General features: G+C 47.7%; 1 protein-coding gene across 2 annotated transcripts in view; it reads left to right on the top strand.

The window, feature by feature from the left end:
* dnm3b (dynamin 3b) overlaps window positions 1–19,639 on the top strand; it is a 57,185-nt gene that overhangs the window by 18,163 nt on the left and 19,383 nt on the right. For both annotated transcript variants that reach the window (XM_079613537.1, XM_079613536.1), the window contains exons 9-14: window positions 6,558–6,693; window positions 6,781–6,848; window positions 7,040–7,178; window positions 9,432–9,518; window positions 9,641–9,711; window positions 9,846–9,897. In XM_079613537.1, coding sequence (XP_079469663.1) covers window positions 6,558–6,693; window positions 6,781–6,848; window positions 7,040–7,178; window positions 9,432–9,518; window positions 9,641–9,711; window positions 9,846–9,897 — 553 coding nt within the window. The remainder of the gene's footprint in view (window positions 1–6,557; window positions 6,694–6,780; window positions 6,849–7,039; window positions 7,179–9,431; window positions 9,519–9,640; window positions 9,712–9,845; window positions 9,898–19,639) is intronic.

Genomic DNA, 19,639 nt, shown 5'->3' with positions numbered 1-19,639 from the left:
CTCGACTCTCGACTCTACCCGCCTCTCACAGCTCGACTCTCGACTCCACCGCCTCTCACAGCTCGACTCTCGACTCCACCGCCTCTCACAGCTCGACTCTCGACTCCACCACCTCTCACAGCTCGACTCTCGACTCTCCCCGCCTCTCAAAGCTCGCCTCTCGACTCCACCGCCTCTCACAGCTCGACTCTCGACTCTCCCCGCCTCTCAAAGCTCGCCTCTCGACTCCACCGCCTCTCACAGCTCGCCTCTCGACTCCACCACCTCTCACAGCTCGCCTCTCGACTCCACCACCTCTCACAGCTCGACTCTCGACTCTCCCCGCCTCTCAAAGCTCGCCTCTCGACTCCACCGCCTCTCACAGCTCGCCTCTCGACTCCACCGCCTCTCACAGCTCGACTCTCGACTCTCCCCGCCTCTCAAAGCTCGCCTCTCGACTCCACCGCCTCTCACAGCTCGCCTCTCGACTCCACCACCTCTCACAGCTCGACTCTCGACTCCACCACCTCTCACAGCTCGACTCTCGACTCCACCGCCTCTCACAGCTCGACTCTCGACTCTACCCGCCTCTCACAGCTCGACTCTCGACTCCACCGCCTCTCACAGCTCGACTCTCGACTCCACCGCCTCTCACAGCTCGACTCTCGACTCCACCACCTCTCACAGCTCGACTCTCGACTCTCCCCGCCTCTCAAAGCTCGCCTCTCGACTCCACCGCCTCTCACAGCTCGCCTCTCGACTCCACCACCTCTCACAGCTCGCCTCTCGACTCCACCGCCTCTCACAGCTCGCCTCTCAACTCCACCACCTCTCACAGCTCGACTCTCGACTCCACCACCTCTCACAGCTCGACTCTCGACTCCACCACCTCTCACAGCTCGACTCTCGACTCCACCACCTCTCACAGCTCGACTCTCGACTCTCCCCGCCTCTCAAAGCTCGCCTCTCGACTCCACCGCCTCTCACAGCTCGCCTCTCGACTCCACCACCTCTCACAGCTCGACTCTCGACTCCACCGCCTCTCACAGACTCTCGACTCTCGACTCCACCGCCTCTCACAGCTCGACTCTCGACTCTCCCCGCCTCTCAAAGCTCGCCTCTCGACTCCACCGCCTCTCACAGCTCGACTCTCCCCGCCTCTCAAAGCTCGACTCTCGACTCCACCGCCTCTCAAAGCTCGCCTCTCGACTCCACCGCCTCTCACAGCTCGCCTCTCGACTCCACCACCTCTCACAGCTCGACTCTCGACTCCACCACCTCTCACAGCTCGCCTCTCGACTTCACCGCCTCTCACAGCTCGACTCTCGACTCCACCGCCTCTCACAGCTCGACTCTCGACTCCACCACCTCTCACAGCTCGCCTCTCGACTCCACCACCTCTCACAGCTCGCCTCTCGACTCCACCACCTCTCACAGCTCGCCTCTCGACTCCACCGCCTCTCACAGCTCGACTCTCGACTCCACTGCCTCTCACAGACTCTCGACTCTCGACTCCACCGCCTCTCACAGCTCGACTCTCGACTCTCCCCGCCTCTCACAGCTCGACTCTCGACTCCACCGCCTCTCACAGCTCGACTCTCGACTCCACCGCCTCTCACAGCTCGACTCTCGACTCCACCGCCTCTCACAGCTCGACTCTCGACTCCACCGCCTCTCACAGCTCGACTCTCGACTCCACCGCCTCTCACAGCTCGACTCTCGACTCCACCGCCTCTCACAGCTCGACTCTCGACTCTCCCCGCCTCTCACAGCTCGACTCTCGACTCCACCGCCTCTCACAGCTCGACTCTCGACTCCACCGCCTCTCACAGCTCGACTCTCGACTCCACCGCCTCTCACAGCTCGACTCTCGACTCCACCGCCTCTCACAGCTCGACTCTCGACTTCACCGCCTCTCACAGCTCGACTCTCGACTCCACCACCTCTCACAGCTCGCCTCTCGACTCCACCACCTCTCACAGCTCGACTCTCGACTCCACCGCCTCTCACAGACTCTCGACTCTCGACTCCACCGCCTCTCACAGCTCGACTCTCGACTCTACCCGCCTCTCACAGCTCGACTCTCGACTCCACCGCCTCTCACAGCTCGACTCTCGACTCCACCGCCTCTCACAGCTCGACTCTCGACTCCACCACCTCTCACAGCTCGACTCTCGACTCCACCACCTCTCACAGCTCGCCTCTCGACTTCACCGCCTCTCACAGCTCGACTCTCGACTCCACCGCCTCTCACAGACTCTCGACTCTCGACTCCACCGCCTCTCACAGCTCGACTCTCGACTCCACCGCCTCTCACAGCTCGACTCTCGACTCCACCACCTCTCACAGCTCGACTCTCGACTCTCCCCGCCTCTCAAAGCTCGCCTCTCGACTCCACCGCCTCTCACAGCTCGCCTCTCGACTCCACCGCCTCTCACAGCTCGACTCTCGACTCTCCCCGCCTCTCAAAGCTCGCCTCTCGACTCCACCGCCTCTCACAGCTCGCCTCTCGACTCCACCACCTCTCACAGCTCGACTCTCGACTCCACCACCTCTCACAGCTCGACTCTCGACTCCACCGCCTCTCACAGCTCGACTCTCGACTCTACCCGCCTCTCACAGCTCGACTCTCGACTCCACCGCCTCTCACAGCTCGACTCTCGACTCCACCGCCTCTCACAGCTCGACTCTCGACTCCACCACCTCTCACAGCTCGACTCTCGACTCTCCCCGCCTCTCAAAGCTCGCCTCTCGACTCCACCGCCTCTCACAGCTCGACTCTCGACTCTCCCCGCCTCTCAAAGCTCGCCTCTCGACTCCACCGCCTCTCACAGCTCGCCTCTCGACTCCACCACCTCTCACAGCTCGCCTCTCGACTCCACCACCTCTCACAGCTCGACTCTCGACTCTCCCCGCCTCTCAAAGCTCGCCTCTCGACTCCACCGCCTCTCACAGCTCGCCTCTCGACTCCACCGCCTCTCACAGCTCGACTCTCGACTCTCCCCGCCTCTCAAAGCTCGCCTCTCGACTCCACCGCCTCTCACAGCTCGCCTCTCGACTCCACCACCTCTCACAGCTCGACTCTCGACTCCACCACCTCTCACAGCTCGACTCTCGACTCCACCGCCTCTCACAGCTCGACTCTCGACTCTACCCGCCTCTCACAGCTCGACTCTCGACTCCACCGCCTCTCACAGCTCGACTCTCGACTCCACCGCCTCTCACAGCTCGACTCTCGACTCCACCACCTCTCACAGCTCGACTCTCGACTCTCCCCGCCTCTCAAAGCTCGCCTCTCGACTCCACCGCCTCTCACAGCTCGACTCTCGACTCTCCCCGCCTCTCAAAGCTCGCCTCTCGACTCCACCGCCTCTCACAGCTCGCCTCTCGACTCCACCACCTCTCACAGCTCGCCTCTCGACTCCACCGCCTCTCACAGCTCGCCTCTCGACTCCACCACCTCTCACAGCTCGACTCTCGACTCCACCACCTCTCACAGCTCGACTCTCGACTCCACCACCTCTCACAGCTCGACTCTCGACTCCACCACCTCTCACAGCTCGACTCTCGACTCTCCCCGCCTCTCAAAGCTCGCCTCTCGACTCCACCGCCTCTCACAGCTCGCCTCTCGACTCCACCACCTCTCACAGCTCGACTCTCGACTCCACCGCCTCTCACAGACTCTCGACTCTCGACTCCACCGCCTCTCACAGCTCGACTCTCGACTCTCCCCGCCTCTCAAAGCTCGCCTCTCGACTCCACCGCCTCTCACAGCTCGACTCTCCCCGCCTCTCAAAGCTCGACTCTCGACTCCACCGCCTCTCAAAGCTCGCCTCTCGACTCCACCGCCTCTCACAGCTCGCCTCTCGACTCCACCACCTCTCACAGCTCGACTCTCGACTCCACCACCTCTCACAGCTCGCCTCTCGACTTCACCGCCTCTCACAGCTCGACTCTCGACTCCACCGCCTCTCACAGCTCGACTCTCGACTCCACCACCTCTCACAGCTCGCCTCTCGACTCCACCACCTCTCACAGCTCGCCTCTCGACTCCACCACCTCTCACAGCTCGCCTCTCGACTCCACCGCCTCTCACAGCTCGACTCTCGACTCCACTGCCTCTCACAGACTCTCGACTCTCGACTCCACCGCCTCTCACAGCTCGACTCTCGACTCTCCCCGCCTCTCACAGCTCGACTCTCGACTCCACCGCCTCTCACAGCTCGACTCTCGACTCCACCGCCTCTCACAGCTCGACTCTCGACTCCACCGCCTCTCACAGCTCGACTCTCGACTCCACCGCCTCTCACAGCTCGACTCTCGACTCCACCGCCTCTCACAGCTCGACTCTCGACTCCACCGCCTCTCACAGCTCGACTCTCGACTCTCCCCGCCTCTCACAGCTCGACTCTCGACTCCACCGCCTCTCACAGCTCGACTCTCGACTCCACCGCCTCTCACAGCTCGACTCTCGACTCCACCGCCTCTCACAGCTCGACTCTCGACTCCACCGCCTCTCACAGCTCGACTCTCGACTTCACTGCCTCTCACAGCTCGACTCTCGACTCCACCACCTCTCACAGCTCGCCTCTCGACTCCACCACCTCTCACAGCTCGACTCTCGACTCCACCGCCTCTCACAGACTCTCGACTCTCGACTCCACCGCCTCTCACAGCTCGACTCTCGACTCTACCCGCCTCTCACAGCTCGACTCTCGACTCCACCGCCTCTCACAGCTCGACTCTCGACTCTACCCGCCTCTCACAGCTCGACTCTCGACTCCACCGCCTCTCACAGCTCGACTCTCGACTCCACCGCCTCTCACAGCTCGACTCTCGACTCCACCACCTCTCACAGCTCGACTCTCGACTCCACCACCTCTCACAGCTCGCCTCTCGACTTCACCGCCTCTCACAGCTCGACTCTCGACTCCACCGCCTCTCACAGCTCGACTCTCGACTCCACCACCTCTCACAGCTCGCCTCTCGACTCCACCACCTCTCACAGCTCGACTCTCGACTCCACCACCTCTCACAGCTCGCCTCTCGACTTCACCGCCTCTCACAGCTCGACTCTCGACTCCACCGCCTCTCACAGCTCGACTCTCGACTCCACCGTCTCTCACAGCTCGCCTCTCGACTCCACCGCCTCTCACAGACTCTCGACTCTCGACTCCACCGCCTCTCACAGCTCGACTCTCGACTCTCCCCGCCTCTCAAAGCTCGCCTCTCGACTCCACCGCCTCTCACAGCTCGACTCTCCCCGCCTCTCAAAGCTCGACTCTCGACTCCACCGCCTCTCAAAGCTCGCCTCTCGACTCCACCGCCTCTCACAGCTCGACTCTCCCCGCCTCTCAAAGCTCGACTCTCGACTCCACCGCCTCTCACAGCTCGACTCTCGACTCTCCCCGCCTCTCAAAGCTCGACTCTCGACTCCACCGCCTCTCAAAGCTCGCCTCTCGACTCCACCGCCTCTCACAGCTCGACTCTCGACTCTCCCCGCCTCTCACAGCTCGACTCTCGACTCCAAAAAACTGTGTGTTTTTGCTGACTCTCAAAAAGGGGCAAATTTGACAAGCTATAATAAATTATCTGGGAGGTATTTTGAGCTGAAATTTCACAGTCTGGAGACACCATAGATTTATATTACATCTTGTGAAAAAGGGCATAATATGTCACCTTTAAGACATACAGTATAATTCAAGTCAGAAATATATTTTACGATCACTGAATCAACCAAAATACGTGGTCTCTAACCCATCTAAACCAATGCATAACTCAAAGTCTGTCTCATACAAGTTCAAACTGTCGTAATTGTCACGATGTGTTCTAGTCAAGATGTACATACAGCGTCCTAAAGGGCCCCTATTATGGATTTTTGAAAATGACCTTTCATGTAGTTTGTAACACAGCTCTAAGTGAATGAAAACATCCTGCAAAGTTTTAAATCTGAAAGTGCACCGTATATAAAGGACGCTGTGCTCTACAATGACGGTAAATACTTTTTTTTTTCACTGCCCAAGGACGAGCATGTAAAGAATCAGTGGTTAAAATGAATATTTACCACGATACTACAGCAGTATAATCCTAAACTTTTCCTTTTAACTTTATTTTACTGACGACTGCTTCTCAAATCTCCGAGTTCAATGCAGGATTCGCAAACCGCTTGCTCTTTAAAGACGGTGTTCAAAATACTAGTTTTGAGTTTTACATTGTGTAGATCTCCTGCTAACTGGCTAACTCGTGTTAGCACTGTCTTACTGAAATACTTCTGCTGATCAGCTGTGGGCCACTATTACATAAAACTGTGTCTATTAATGCAGATCGTCTGTCGTTCTCACTACTTTGAGGAAAGATTAAGCATGGAGCAAGATTTGTTTTACCAATGGTTATGTTACATCAGTCATTCACGCTAGAGCTCGGGTAATGTATACATTGCATACATTGCATAGAGACGTCCTGCTCGAGTCGTCCTGGAGATGGAGTCACAGCAGAGCGACTCAATGAACAGATCAGACACATGTGTATGTCAGGAAACTCAGACAGAAGTCGCAGATGTCCGTTTATGTTTGTGACAGGATGGTTCAGCAGTTCTCGGTGGACTTTGAGAAGCGCATCGAAGGCTCTGGTGATCAGGTGGACACCGTTGAGCTGTCGGGTGGAGCCAAGATCAACCGCATCTTCCACGAGCGCTTCCCCTTTGAGCTGGTCAAGGCAGGTGTCAGCACACACACTCTACACATTACGATTTCATATTTTCTTACTTCTTTATCCAAAGTTTTCTTGTGTTTTGTGACGCAGATGGAGTGCGATGAGAAGGAAATGCGTCGTGAAATCAGCTACGCCATCAAGAACATTCATGGCATCAGGTGAGAGTTTGTTTTACTCGGACATATGTTGATTGAGAGTGCATGACCCGTCACACATCCTCTTTAGTTACTCACTTTTATTGTAGATCCATGGATTTTATGATCAGATGTGTATTATAAGTGAGGCCCCTGGTGTTTTTTGCAGTGCTGATGGGGGAACTTGAGCATAATTGTGTTTGTTTGTGACGCAGGACGGGATTGTTCACTCCAGACATGGCCTTTGAGGCGATTGTGAAGAAGCAGGTTGTGAAGATAAAGCAGCCGTGTATTAAATGTATTGACCTGGTGGTTCAGGAGCTGATCAACACAGTCCGTCAGTGCTCCAATAAGGTAAACAAGTCACGGCTGCTACTGAATATAACACATCTGTACCGCCGTACTGACCAATCAGCATCCAGGACCAGACCTATCCTGAACTGTGACTGATATAGAAGGAGCTCTAGTATACAGCAGCCAGAAGGAGGATGTGTGCACTAATGTTGCTGTTTAAATGCCGTCCAATGAGTGAAGTGTGTGTATCTCAAATGCTGCTCTCAGAAATAACCTCACTTTTCTTCATCATTCTTCATTGTTCATATCGCTCAGTGAGGAACCGCCAGTGTAGTTCAACACATTCAAGTAATAAACTGAAATCTTTATTTGCTCACCCCAATGTCAGTAAAATGTTCTTCCATGGAACCCAAAAATGGAAATTGTGAAGCAGCTTGACTGGAAGAAACCCACTCGTTCACCAGAAGAGACAGGAGAGAAAGGAAAAACCAATGAGGCTGTGAATTGTCTTGCTAAATCAAACTAGTCCACTTCTAGCCTCCTGAAACTTCCCAAATCTGTTGATATTTGCACGGAGACTACACCAAGGTCGGCTCTCAGACCAAAAATCCTTTAGAAAACTGAATACTGACGCTAGACGATCTGACGACAGATCAGATAGATGCCTGAAGGAGGCATATTTTCATATTCAGATTGTGCAGGGGCACAGAATAATTATGACATTGGCCTTCAGGGGCAAGGCAGTCTTTCCATTTAAGCTTTCAGATTCTTTCACAAAGTGCATGACGCAGCACAAGCCCGTCTGAGGCTCCAGGGCATCAGCATGTTGAATTCTCCACAACCGGTTGACGGCAGTCCGCTCAGCCCGGCTGGCTACGTAACACTGGGATATTGTTCTCAGAGACACCATTTCATAATAGTGAAAATCAACTGTCTCACGTCCAAAATTGCGTGCAACTCGCTGTCTTTCTTAGATACAAAAAAATCAAACCACCAAGGGGAGAACTCCGTTGGACACAAGTGGATGACAATGCAACTGAATACCATGCTTTAACATCCAAATGATCCATTTGGGAACAACTGGCAGCATCATCTCCGTATTATTTGAAGTGCAGTGATTTTGAGAGACCCCAAGACTCCAAGAGTAGAAATCCCTGCATAAACCAGCTGGTTTATTCTGGTTAGGGCAGATATAGTGCTAGTCTACCTGGTGAACCAGGATAGTTATGTTGTTCTAAAGAAAAACAGCTGGTGTAGCTGGTCCACAGGCTCTCCCACTTCCCATGCTGGGACCAGCTTATAAAGCATGCTGATGAACAGCAACACTAGATTTGTCAGCAGGGATTGCTGCAGCACAGTGAGAAGGGGAGGCTGAACTCACTCTACAGAACCCAAGAGTGGGGGATCCCCTGACTTAAAACTGTGACCCAAGAGTGTGGAATAGGGGACAGTGAGTGAACTGAACAGCCTGACTGTTATACTGTTATAGGACAGAATATAGTGCTTGGGATTGTGTTTAGAGCAGGGGTTTCTAACTCTGCTCCTGAACATCTGCTGACTTCTTTTCCAAACCTGCTCCACAAGACAAGTTGTTGTCAAGTCAAGAAATGCTGTTGTTTTCAAGTCACCGAACACCTTGGTTAGCTGGTTCAGGTGTGATATTCATGCTGATCTTCATGCTGATCTTCACCTGTAATAAAGCGAAGGCACAAATGTCATCCTCGTCAACTAAATTCTAGCACAACATGGGCATTTCAGATCAATCATGTCGCCTTCAATTAGTTTCAACTTCAGTTTCTACTCTAATTCCGAGTAGTCTGACCTCGATCGACTGAACAGAAGAAATGAACCAGAGAAGATTCACACCTCAAAGAAGGCAGAGCCTCATAGCCACACCCACCTATTACATCATCGCCACTGACCAATGCGAGTTTGAAGGTGTTTACCAGCCGGAGCAAACTTTTCCGGAAGCTGTTTCAAACTCCAGAAACAAATGTCAAATGAACTTCGTTTTGGCCTGATTTTGTTCAAAATAACACCACACAAGTTCTAGAAGTATATTTTTCTTTGTATATTGGGGTCTTGACTTTATCATCACAGTAGTCCATATAATTATCATGCACTATATTTGAAGTCATACAGTAAACTTGTGCAGAGCCAGCCCTCCACTGATGGTGTGTTTTTCAAGCAAACCCATGTTAGCTGTTTGGTAACACTGTTGCAGTGTAGTTTAGTAGTATGACATGCAGCCACTAATCATAAAACTATGGGTCAGATTTTTAATATTGTATTTTTTATTTTCTGCATGTTCAGCTGGATTCTTTCCCAACCCTGCGAGAGGAAACAGAGCGGATTGTCACAACTCATATCCGTGACAGAGAGAGCCAAGCCAAAGAGCAGGTACGATATGCCTGGATATCTGTGAACGCAGGGCATATAATGAGATTACGGCTCTGTAATGAGATTATGGTTCTGTACTGTTTGTGTGCACACACTGTATGTGCATCTATATGTCTCTGCAGGTTTTGCTGCTTATTGACGTTCAGCTCGCGTACATTAACACCAACCACGAGGACTTCATTGGCTTTGCGAAGTATGTACAACACTAGGAAATGTTTGCCTGAGCACATGCTTAGACAAGTTTGGATTGCATAAACATACATATTAGATATGAAATGTTTCATCTGTGTGTCATATTCACCATTGCTTTCTCTCTCTCTCAATCAGTGCTCAGCAGCGAAGTAACCAAGCAAACAAGAAGAGTTCTGCTGGAAACCAGGTCAGTATGTCCAAAATGTGCATTTGTGAAGGCCATATACAAAGTTCTGTCGTGAAACTCTAGCGGGCGCAGGCTGACAGGCCCTTAACTCATTCTGCTTGAAATCACATCATTCTCTATAGAGCACAGCTGATTGGCTCCTACTGTATCAGTAGCTACTGGTAATGCTATGGGTAAATAATATATGCTATATTGTACAGCAGCAGTATGTCTTACTTGCTCACAGCAGCGTGTTGTGTATGTATTGGGAGTAGCAAGTCCTGTACTTGTTCTGCAGCAGCAGCAGCAATAACAACAGCAGCAGTAATAACCACAGTAGCAGCAATAACAGCATCATCAGGAGTAATAACAGCAGCACCATAAATAATATCAGCAGCAGCAAAAACAGCAGCAACAGCAATAACAGCAGCAGCAGTAATAACCGCAGTAGCAGCAATAACATTAGCAGCAGCAGCAATAAGAACAGCAGCAGCAGAAATAAACAACAGCAGCAGCAATAACAGAAGCCGCAAAAACAAAAGCAGCAGGAATAACCGCAGTAGCAGTAATAACATTAGCAGCAGCAATAATACACAGCAGCAGCAATAACAGAAGCAGCAGCAATAATAACAGAAGTAGCAGCAGCAATAACAGCATAATCAGGAGTAATAAGAGCAGCAACATCAATAATATCAGCAGCAGCAAAAACAGCATCATCAGGAGTAATAAGAGCAGCAACATCAATAATATCAGCAGCAGCAAAAACAGCAGCAACAGCAATAACATCAATAGCAGCAATAACAGCAGCAGCAATAACAGAAGCAGCAGCAATAACAGCAGCAGCAATAACAGAAGCAGCAGCAATAACAGCAGCAGCAATAACAGCAGTAGCAGCAGCAGCAATAACAGCATCATCAGGAGTAATAACAGCAGAAACATCAATAATATCATCAGCAGCAAAAACAGCAGCAACAGCAGCAATAACAGCAGCAGCAGTAATAACCGCAGTAGCAGCAATAACCGCAATAGCAGCAATAACATTAGCAGCAGCAGAAATAAACAACAGCAGTAGCAGCAATAACAGAACCAGCAGCAATAACAGACGCAGCAGCAATAATAGCAGCAGCAGCAAATACAGTAGCAATAGCAATGAAAGCAGCATCAGCAATAACAGCACCAGCAGCAGCATTAACAGTAGTAGCAGCAGCAGCAGCAAAAACAGCAGCAGCAATAAAAGCAGCAGCAGCAGGAGTAATAACAACAGTAGCATGAGTAATAACAGCAGTAGCATGAGTAATAACAGCAGCAAAACAGCAGCAACAGCAGTAGCAGCAATAACAGCAGCAGCAATAACAGCAGGAGTAATAACAGCAGTAGCAGCAGCAACAGGAGTAATAACAGCAGCAATAACAGCAGCAATAACATGAGTAATAACAGCAGCAATAACAGTAGTAGCAGCAAAAACAGCAGCAGCAGCAATAATAGCAGCAGCAGCAAATACAGCAGCAATAGCAATGAAAGCAGCATCAGCAATAATAATAGCAGCAATAACAGCACCAGCAGCAGCAATAACAGTAGTAGTAGCAGCAGCAGCAAAAACAGCGGCAGCAGCAGCAGCAATAAAAGCAGCAGCAGCCGGAGTAATAACAGCGATAGCAGCAGCAATAACAGCAGCAGCAGGAGTAATAACAACAGTAGCATGAGTAATAACAGCAGCAAAACAGCAGCAACAGCAGTAGCAGCAATAACAGCAGCAGCAGCAATAACAGCAGCAACAGCAGTAGCAGCAATAACAGCAGCAGCAATAACAGCAGGAGTAATAACAGCAGTAGCAGCAGCAGCAGGAGTAATAACAGCAGCAATAACAGCAGCAATAACATGAGTAATAACAGCAGCAATAACAGTAGTAGCAGCAAAAACAACAGCAGCAATAACAACAGCAATAACAGCAGTAGCAGCAATAACAGCAGCAGCAGGAGTAATAACAGCAGCAGCAATAACAGCAGTAGCAGCAGGAGTAATAACAGCAGCAATAACATGAGTAATAACAGCAGCAATAACAGAAGTAGCAGCAAAAACAGCAGCAGCATGAGTAATAACAGCAGCAAAACAGCAGCAACAGCAGTAGCAGCAATAACAGCAGCAGCAGCCATAACAGCAGCAACAGCAGCAGCAGCAATAACAGCAGCAGCAATAACAGCAGGAGTAATAACAGCAGTAGCAGCAGCAGCAGCAGGAGTCTGCATACATAACTGGAGCTGACGAACAGGCGTCCCGAGATAACAACAAAAAAGGCAGATGGGAAATAATTAGCGTAGCTGCTGTTCATAATGTGAATGTATTTGATCTGATTTAACTGTAGTATAAAAGGTATGAGATGCATCATGTGAATGCTTGGCTAAAGAGATGTGTCTTTAATCTAGTTTTAAACTGGGAGAGCGAGTCTGAGCCTCGGACAATATCAGGAAGGCTATTCCAGAGTTTAGGAGCTAGATGTGAAAACGCCCTCCCTCCTTTTGTGGACTTAGTTATCCTAGGTACGACCAGAAGCCTCGAATTTAGCGATCTTAAAGAGCGCGATGGATTATATGGCGATAGAAGATCTCTTAAATACACAGGAGCTAAACCATTTAGGGCTTTATAGGTCAGTAACAATACTTTGTAATTGATACGGAACTTAATAGGTAACCAGTGTAGAGATGATAAAATTGGTGTTATATGATCATATTTTCTTGACCTAGTAAGAACTCTAGCAGCTGCATTTTGGACTAACTGTAGCTTGTTTCGGAGGATGCAGGACAACCAGCTAATAAAGCATTACAGTAATCTAGTCTCGAGGTCATGAATGCATGAACTAACTTTTCTGCATCAGAAACTGATAGCATATTACGTAGCTTAGCAATGTTTCTAAGGTGGAAAAAGGCTGTTCTTGTGACATTTGAAATATGATTTTCAAAAGACAAGTTGCGGTCTAGTATAACACCCAGGTCTTTTACTGTAGAGGATAAAGTAACAGGACGTCCATCTAGATTAAGGTTGTATTGTAAGAGGTTTTGTGGGCAGTTTTTTGGACCAATCAGTAATACCTCCGTTTTATCTGAATTTAATAGAAGAAAATACACGTCATCCAATATTTTATATCTTTAACACACTCTGTCATTTTAGATAATTTAGTGTTATCATCTGGTCTTGATGAAATATATAATTGAGTGTCATCAGCATAACAGTGGAAACTTATTCCATGTTTTCTTATAATATTACCAAGTGGCAGCATATAAATTGAGAATAGCAGAGGGCCTAATACAGATCCCTGCGGCACTCCATAATTTACTGACGTTATCTTTGATTTTTCCCCATTTAAATGGACAAAATGGTAACGGTCTGATAGGTACGATCTAAACCAGCTTAATGCCTGTCCCTGAACACCAGTGTAATTTTGAAGTCGATCTAAGAGTATTTTATGATCTATAGTGTCAAACGCAGCACTAAGATCGAGTAAAACTAGTATTGAGATACAGCCTTGGTCAGAAGCTAAAAGTAAATCATTTGTAATTTTAACGAGTGCAGTTTCTGTGCTATGATGTGGCCTGAATCCTGACTGAAACTTTTCATAGATATCGTTTTCTTGCAAGAAAGAGCACAGTTGAGCGGACACAACTTTTTCTAGTATTTTAGACATAAATGGAAGATTTCAAATGGGTCTGTAATTTGCTAGGTTATTTGGATCTAATTGTGGTTTCTTAATAAGAGGTTTTATAACTGCCAGCTTGAATGTTTTTGGAACATGTCCTAAAGATAGAGACGAGTTAATAATATTGAGAAGAGGCTCTTCCACTACAGGTAACACTTCTTTCAGTAGTTTAGTGGGTATTGGATCTAATAAACATGTTGTTGTTTTAGATGCAGTGATAAGTTTATTTAGCTCTTCCTGTCCTATAGTTGTAAAGCGCTGTAGTTGTTCTTGAGGGGCGATAATTGATAATTAATTACCAATAACCAATAACAGCAGCAGCAATAACAGCAGCAGCGATATAACCGCAGGAGTAAAAACATCAGTAGCAACAATAACCGCAGCTGCAATAACAGCAGGAATAATAACAGCAGTAGCAGCAGGAGTAAAAACAGCAGTAGCAGCAGGAGTAATAACAGCAGCAATAACATGAGTAATAACAGCAGCAACAGCAATAACAGCAGCAGCAGGAGTAATAACAGCAGCAGCAGGAGTAGCAGCAGCAGCAATAACAGCAGCAGCAATAACAGCAATAACAGCAGCAGCAGGAGTGAAAAACAGCAGCAGCAGGAGTAATAACTGCAGCAATAACAGCAGCAGCAGGAGTAATAACAGCAGCAGCAATAACAGCAGAAACAGTCATAATAACAGCAGCAGCAATAACAGCAGCAGCAGCCATAATATCAGCAGCAGCAATAACCACAGCTGCAATAACATCAGTAGCAGCAATAACCGCAGCAGCAGCAATAACAGCAGCAGCAAGAGTAATAACAGCAGCAGCAATAACAGCATCATCAGGAGTAATAACAGCAGCAACAGAAATAATATCAGCAGCAGCAATAACAGCAGCTGCAATAACATCAGTAGCAGCAATAACCGCAGCAGCAGCAATAACAGCAGCAGCAAGAGTAATAACAGCAGCAGCAATAACAGCATCATCAGGAGTAATAACAGCAGCAATAGCAATGAAAGCAGCATCAGCAATAACAACAGCAGCAATAACAGCACCAGCAGCAGCAATAACTGTAGTAGCAGCAGCAGCAAAAACAGCAGCAGCAGCAATAAAAGCAGAAGCAGCCGGAGTAATAACAGCGGTAGCAGCAGCAATAACAGCAGTAGCATGAGTAATAACAGCAGCAAAACAGCAGCAACAGCAGTAGCAGCAATAACAGAAGCAGCAGCAATAACAGCAGCAACAGCATTAGCAGCAATAACAGCAGCAGCAATAACAGCAGGAGTAATAACAGCAGTAGGAGCAGCAGCAGGAGTAGGGTTGCCACCTTCAGTGTGGCAAAATAAGGGACACCCATTCACCCCCCCCCCCCAAATGCTCAACTTTATTTGTCATTTTTATTGTTATAATTGTGATTTCATAATATGTAGATCCAACTAAAAGCTATTAAAAATATGTATTTTAGTCAAATAGCAAATGGTGTAGCTCTGCAGCCATCTACTAAAGTGATGATTTCTTTACTTTTAAAACAGCATTTTCCAAAAAATGGGCAAAAATCTTACACTAAACCATGTCAAATTATCTATATCCATGAACGTTAGAAATGTGGGTCTTTTATAAAGTGAATTTAACTTTTTTTTTTTTTACTGTTTTTGTTTAAAAAATATGTCTTTATATAGCCTAAAGTAAAAAAAATATAATAAATCATCCTAAAACTATAAATCCTAAAAAAAAAAAACATTATGTTTCAAAATGACATTTTGTTGAAACAACACAAGTGTGACTTTTTCCCCCCACACTAACATAAAAAACAGATATTATTCAAATTTATTTAATTTTTTTTGTAGATGTAGAAAGTGTTGTCAACCGTGCAAAGTCTCACATCATTTGGACAAATATAATGTTTTATTTATTTCAGCAAACGTCATTTGGGGTCGAAAAGACCCGAACAGCGGCTACAAGGGGTTAAAAAACGTGCAGGTTTACAGCGCATGTTCACGAGACTCAGTCGCTATAGAAACAAAGACGCTAAAATGCAATCACGCAATGAGCTTCTCTACTAAGAAATTGATTTCTTTGTATTTGCTATTAGTATTATCCATACTGCAAAATCCTTATGTTTTTATTCAACTATGTGGGCCTAATGTAAAATACGGGACAAATCGCGTCCCTTATTGATTTGATACGGGACGCATCATCTTACTTGTAAATACGGGACGATTCCGTATTTTAAGGGACGGGTGGCAACCCTAAGCAGGAGTAATAACAGCAGCAATAACAGCAGCAATAACATGAGTAATAACAGCAGCAATAACAGTAGTAGCAGCAAAAACAGCAGCAGCAATAACAACAGCAATAACAGCAGTAGCAGCAATAACAGCAGCAGCAGGAGTAATAACAGCAGCAGCAATAACAGCAGGAGTAATAACAGCAGTAGCAGCAGGAGTAATAACAGCAGCAATAACATTAGTAATAACAGCAGCAATAACAGAAGTAGCAGCAAAAACAGCAGCAGCATGAGTAATAACAGCAGCAGCAATAACAGCAGCAACAGAAATAACAGCAGCAGCATGAGTAATAACAGCAGCAGCAATAACAGCATTAGCAGCAGGAGTAATAACAGCAGCAAAAACAGCAGCAGCAGCAGCAATAACAGCAGCAGCATGAGTAATAACAGCAGCAGCAATAACAGCAGCAACAGCAATAACAGCAGTAGAAGCAATAACAGCAGCAGCATGAGTAATAACATCAGCAATAACAGCAGCAGCAATAACAGCAGCAACAGCAATAACAGTAGTAGCAGCAATAACAGCAGCAGCAGGAGTAATAACATCAGCAATAACAGCAGCAGCAATAACAGCAGCAACAGCAATAACAGTAGTAGCAGCAATAACAGCAGCAGCAGGAGTAATAACATCAGCAATAACAGCAGCAGCAGGAGTAATAAAAGCAGCAGCAATAACCGCAGGAGTAATAACATCAGTAGCAGCAATAACCGCAACTGCAATAACAGCAGCAACATGAGTAATAACAGCAGCAGCAGGAGTAATAACAGTAGCATCAGCAGGAGTAATAACAGCAGGAGTAATAACAGCATCAGAAGGAGTAATAACAGCAGCAGCAGGAGTAATAACAGCAGCAGCAGGAGTAGCAGCAGCAGCAATAACATCAGCAGCAGGAGTAATAACAGCAGTAGCAACAGCAGCAATAACAGCAGCGCATCAGCAATAACAGCAGCAGAAGTAATAATGGCAGCAGCATTAACAGCAGCAACAGCAATAACAGCAGTAGCAGCAATAACAAAAGCAGCATGAATTATAACAGCAGCAATAACAGCAGGAGTAATAACAGCAGCAGCAATAACAGCAGCAGCAATAACAGCAGCAGCAATAACAGCAGCAGCAATAACAGCAGCAGCAGCAATAACAGCAGCAGCAGGAGTGAAAAACAGCAGCAGCAGGAGTGAAAAACAGCAGCAGCAGGAGTAATAACTGCAGCAATAACAGCAGCAGCAGGAGTAATAACAGCAGCAGCAATAACAGCAGCAGCAGGAGTGAAAAACAGCAGCAGCAGGAGTAAAAACTGCAGCAATAACAGCAGCAGCAGGAGTAATAACAGCAGCAGCAATAACAGCAGCAACAGTCATAATAACAGCAGCAGCAATAACAGCAGCAGCAGCCATAATATCAGCAGCAGCAATAACCACAGCTGCAATAACATCAGTAGCAGCAATAACCGCAGCAGCAGCAGCAATAACAGCAGCAGCAAGAGTAATAACAGCAGCAGCAATAACAGCATCATCAGGAGTAATAACAGCAGCAACAGAAATAATATCAGCAGCAGCAATAACAGCAGTAGCAGTAATAACCGCAGTAGCAGCAATAACATTAGCAGCAGCAGAAATAAACAACAGCAGTAGCAGCAATAACAGAACCAGCAGAAATAAGACGCAGCAGCAATAATAGCAGCAGCAGCAAATACAGCAGCAATAGCAATGAAAGCAGCATCAGCAATAACAACAGCAGCAATAACAGCACCAGCAGCAGCAATAACAGTAGTAGCAGCAGCAGCAAAAACAGCAGCAGCAGCAATAAAAGCAGAAGCAGCCGGAGTAATAACAGCGGTAGCAGCAGCAATAACAGCAGCAGCAGGAGTAATAACAGCAGTAGCATGAGTAATAACAGCAGCAAAACAGCAGCAACAGCAGTAGCAGCAATAACAGCAGCAGCAGCAATAACAGCAGCAACAGCAGTAGCAGCAATAACAGCAGCAGCAATAACAGCAGGAGTAATAACAGCAGTAGGAGCAGCAGCAGGAGTAATAACAGCAGCAATAACAGCAGCAATAACATGAGTAATAACAGCAGCAATAACAGTAGTAGCAGCAAAAACAGTAGCAGCAATAACAACAGCAATAACAGCAGTAGCAGCAATAACAGCAGCAGCAGGAGTAATAACAGCAGCAGCAATAATAGCAGGAGTAATAACAGCAGTAGCAGCAGGAGTAATAACAGCAGCAATAACATTAGTAATAACAGCAGCAATAACAGAAGTAGCAGCAAAAACAGCAGCAGCATGAGTAATAACAGCAGCAGCAATAACAGCAGCAACAGCAATAACAGCAATAACAGCAGCAGCATGAGTAATAACAGCAGCAGCAATAACAGCATTAGCAGCAGGAGTAATAACAGCAGCAGCAATAACAGCAGCAACAGCAATAACAGCAGTAGAAGCAATAACAGCAGCAGCATGAGTAATAACATCAGCAATAACAGCAGCAACAGCAATAACAGTAGTAGCAGCAATAACAGCAGCAGCAGGAGTAATAACAGCAGCAATAAAAGCAGCAGCAGGAGTAATAAAAGCAGCAGCAATAACCGCAGGAGTAATAACATCAGTAGCAGCAATAACCGCAACTGCAATAACAGCAGCAACATGAGTAATAACAGCAGCAGCAGGAGTAATAACAGTAGCATCAGCAGGAGTAATAACAGCAGGAGTAATAACAGCATCAGAAGGAGTAATAACAGCAGTAGCAGCAGCAATAACAGCAGCAGCAGGAGTAATAACAGCAGCAGCAGGAGTAGCAGCAGCAGCAGGAGTAATAACAGCAGTAGCAGCAGCAGCAATAACAGCAGCGCATCAGCAATAACAGCAGCAGAAGTAATAATGGCAGCAGCAATAACAGCAGCAACAGCAATAACAGCAGTAGCAGCAATAACAAAAGCAGCATGAATTATAACAGCAGCAATAACAGCAGGAGTAATAACAGCAGCAGCAATAACAACAGCAATAACAGCAGTAGCAGCAATAACAGCAGCAGCAGGAGTGAAAAACAGCAGCAGCAGGAGTAATAACTGCTACAGCAATAACAGCAGCAGCAGGAGTAATAGCAGCAGCAATAAAAGCAGCAGCAGGAGTAATAACAGCAACAATAACAGCAGCAACAGCCATAATAACAGCAGCAGCAGCCATAATATCAGCAGCAGCAATAACCGCAGCTGCAATAACATCAGTAGCAGCAATAACCGCAGCACCAGCAAGAGTAATAACAGCAGCAGCAATAACAGCAGCAGCGATATAACCGCAGGAGTAAAAACATCAGTAGCAACAATAACCGCAGCTGCAATAACAGCAGGAATAATAACAGCAGTAGCAGCAGGAGTAAAAACAGCAGTAGCAGCAGGAGTAAAAACAGCAGCAATAACATGAGTAATAACAGCAGCAACAGCAATAACAGCAGCAGCAGGAGTAATAACAGCAGCAGCAGGAGTAGCAGCAGCAACAATAACATCAGCAGCAGGAGTAATAACAGCAGTAGCAGCAGCAGCAATAACAGCAGCGCATCAGCAATAACAGCAGCAGAAGAAGTAATAATGGCAGCAGGATTAACCGCAGCAACAGCAATAACAGCAGCAGCAGGAGTGAAAAACAGCAGCAGCAGGAGTAATAACTGCAGCAATAACAGCAGCAGCAGGAGTAATAACAGCAGCAGCAGGAGTAGCAGCAGCAGCAATAACATCAGCAGCAGGAGTAATAACAGCAGTAGCAGCAGCAGCAATAACAGCAGCGCATCAGCAA

Source organism: Phoxinus phoxinus (genome assembly GCF_949152265.1).
Source record: "Phoxinus phoxinus genome assembly, chromosome: 5".
NCBI lineage: Eukaryota > Metazoa > Chordata > Actinopteri > Cypriniformes > Leuciscidae > Phoxinus > Phoxinus phoxinus.
The sequence above is the reverse complement of the archived record's forward strand: the minus strand, read 5'-3'. Positions and strand labels throughout refer to the sequence as shown.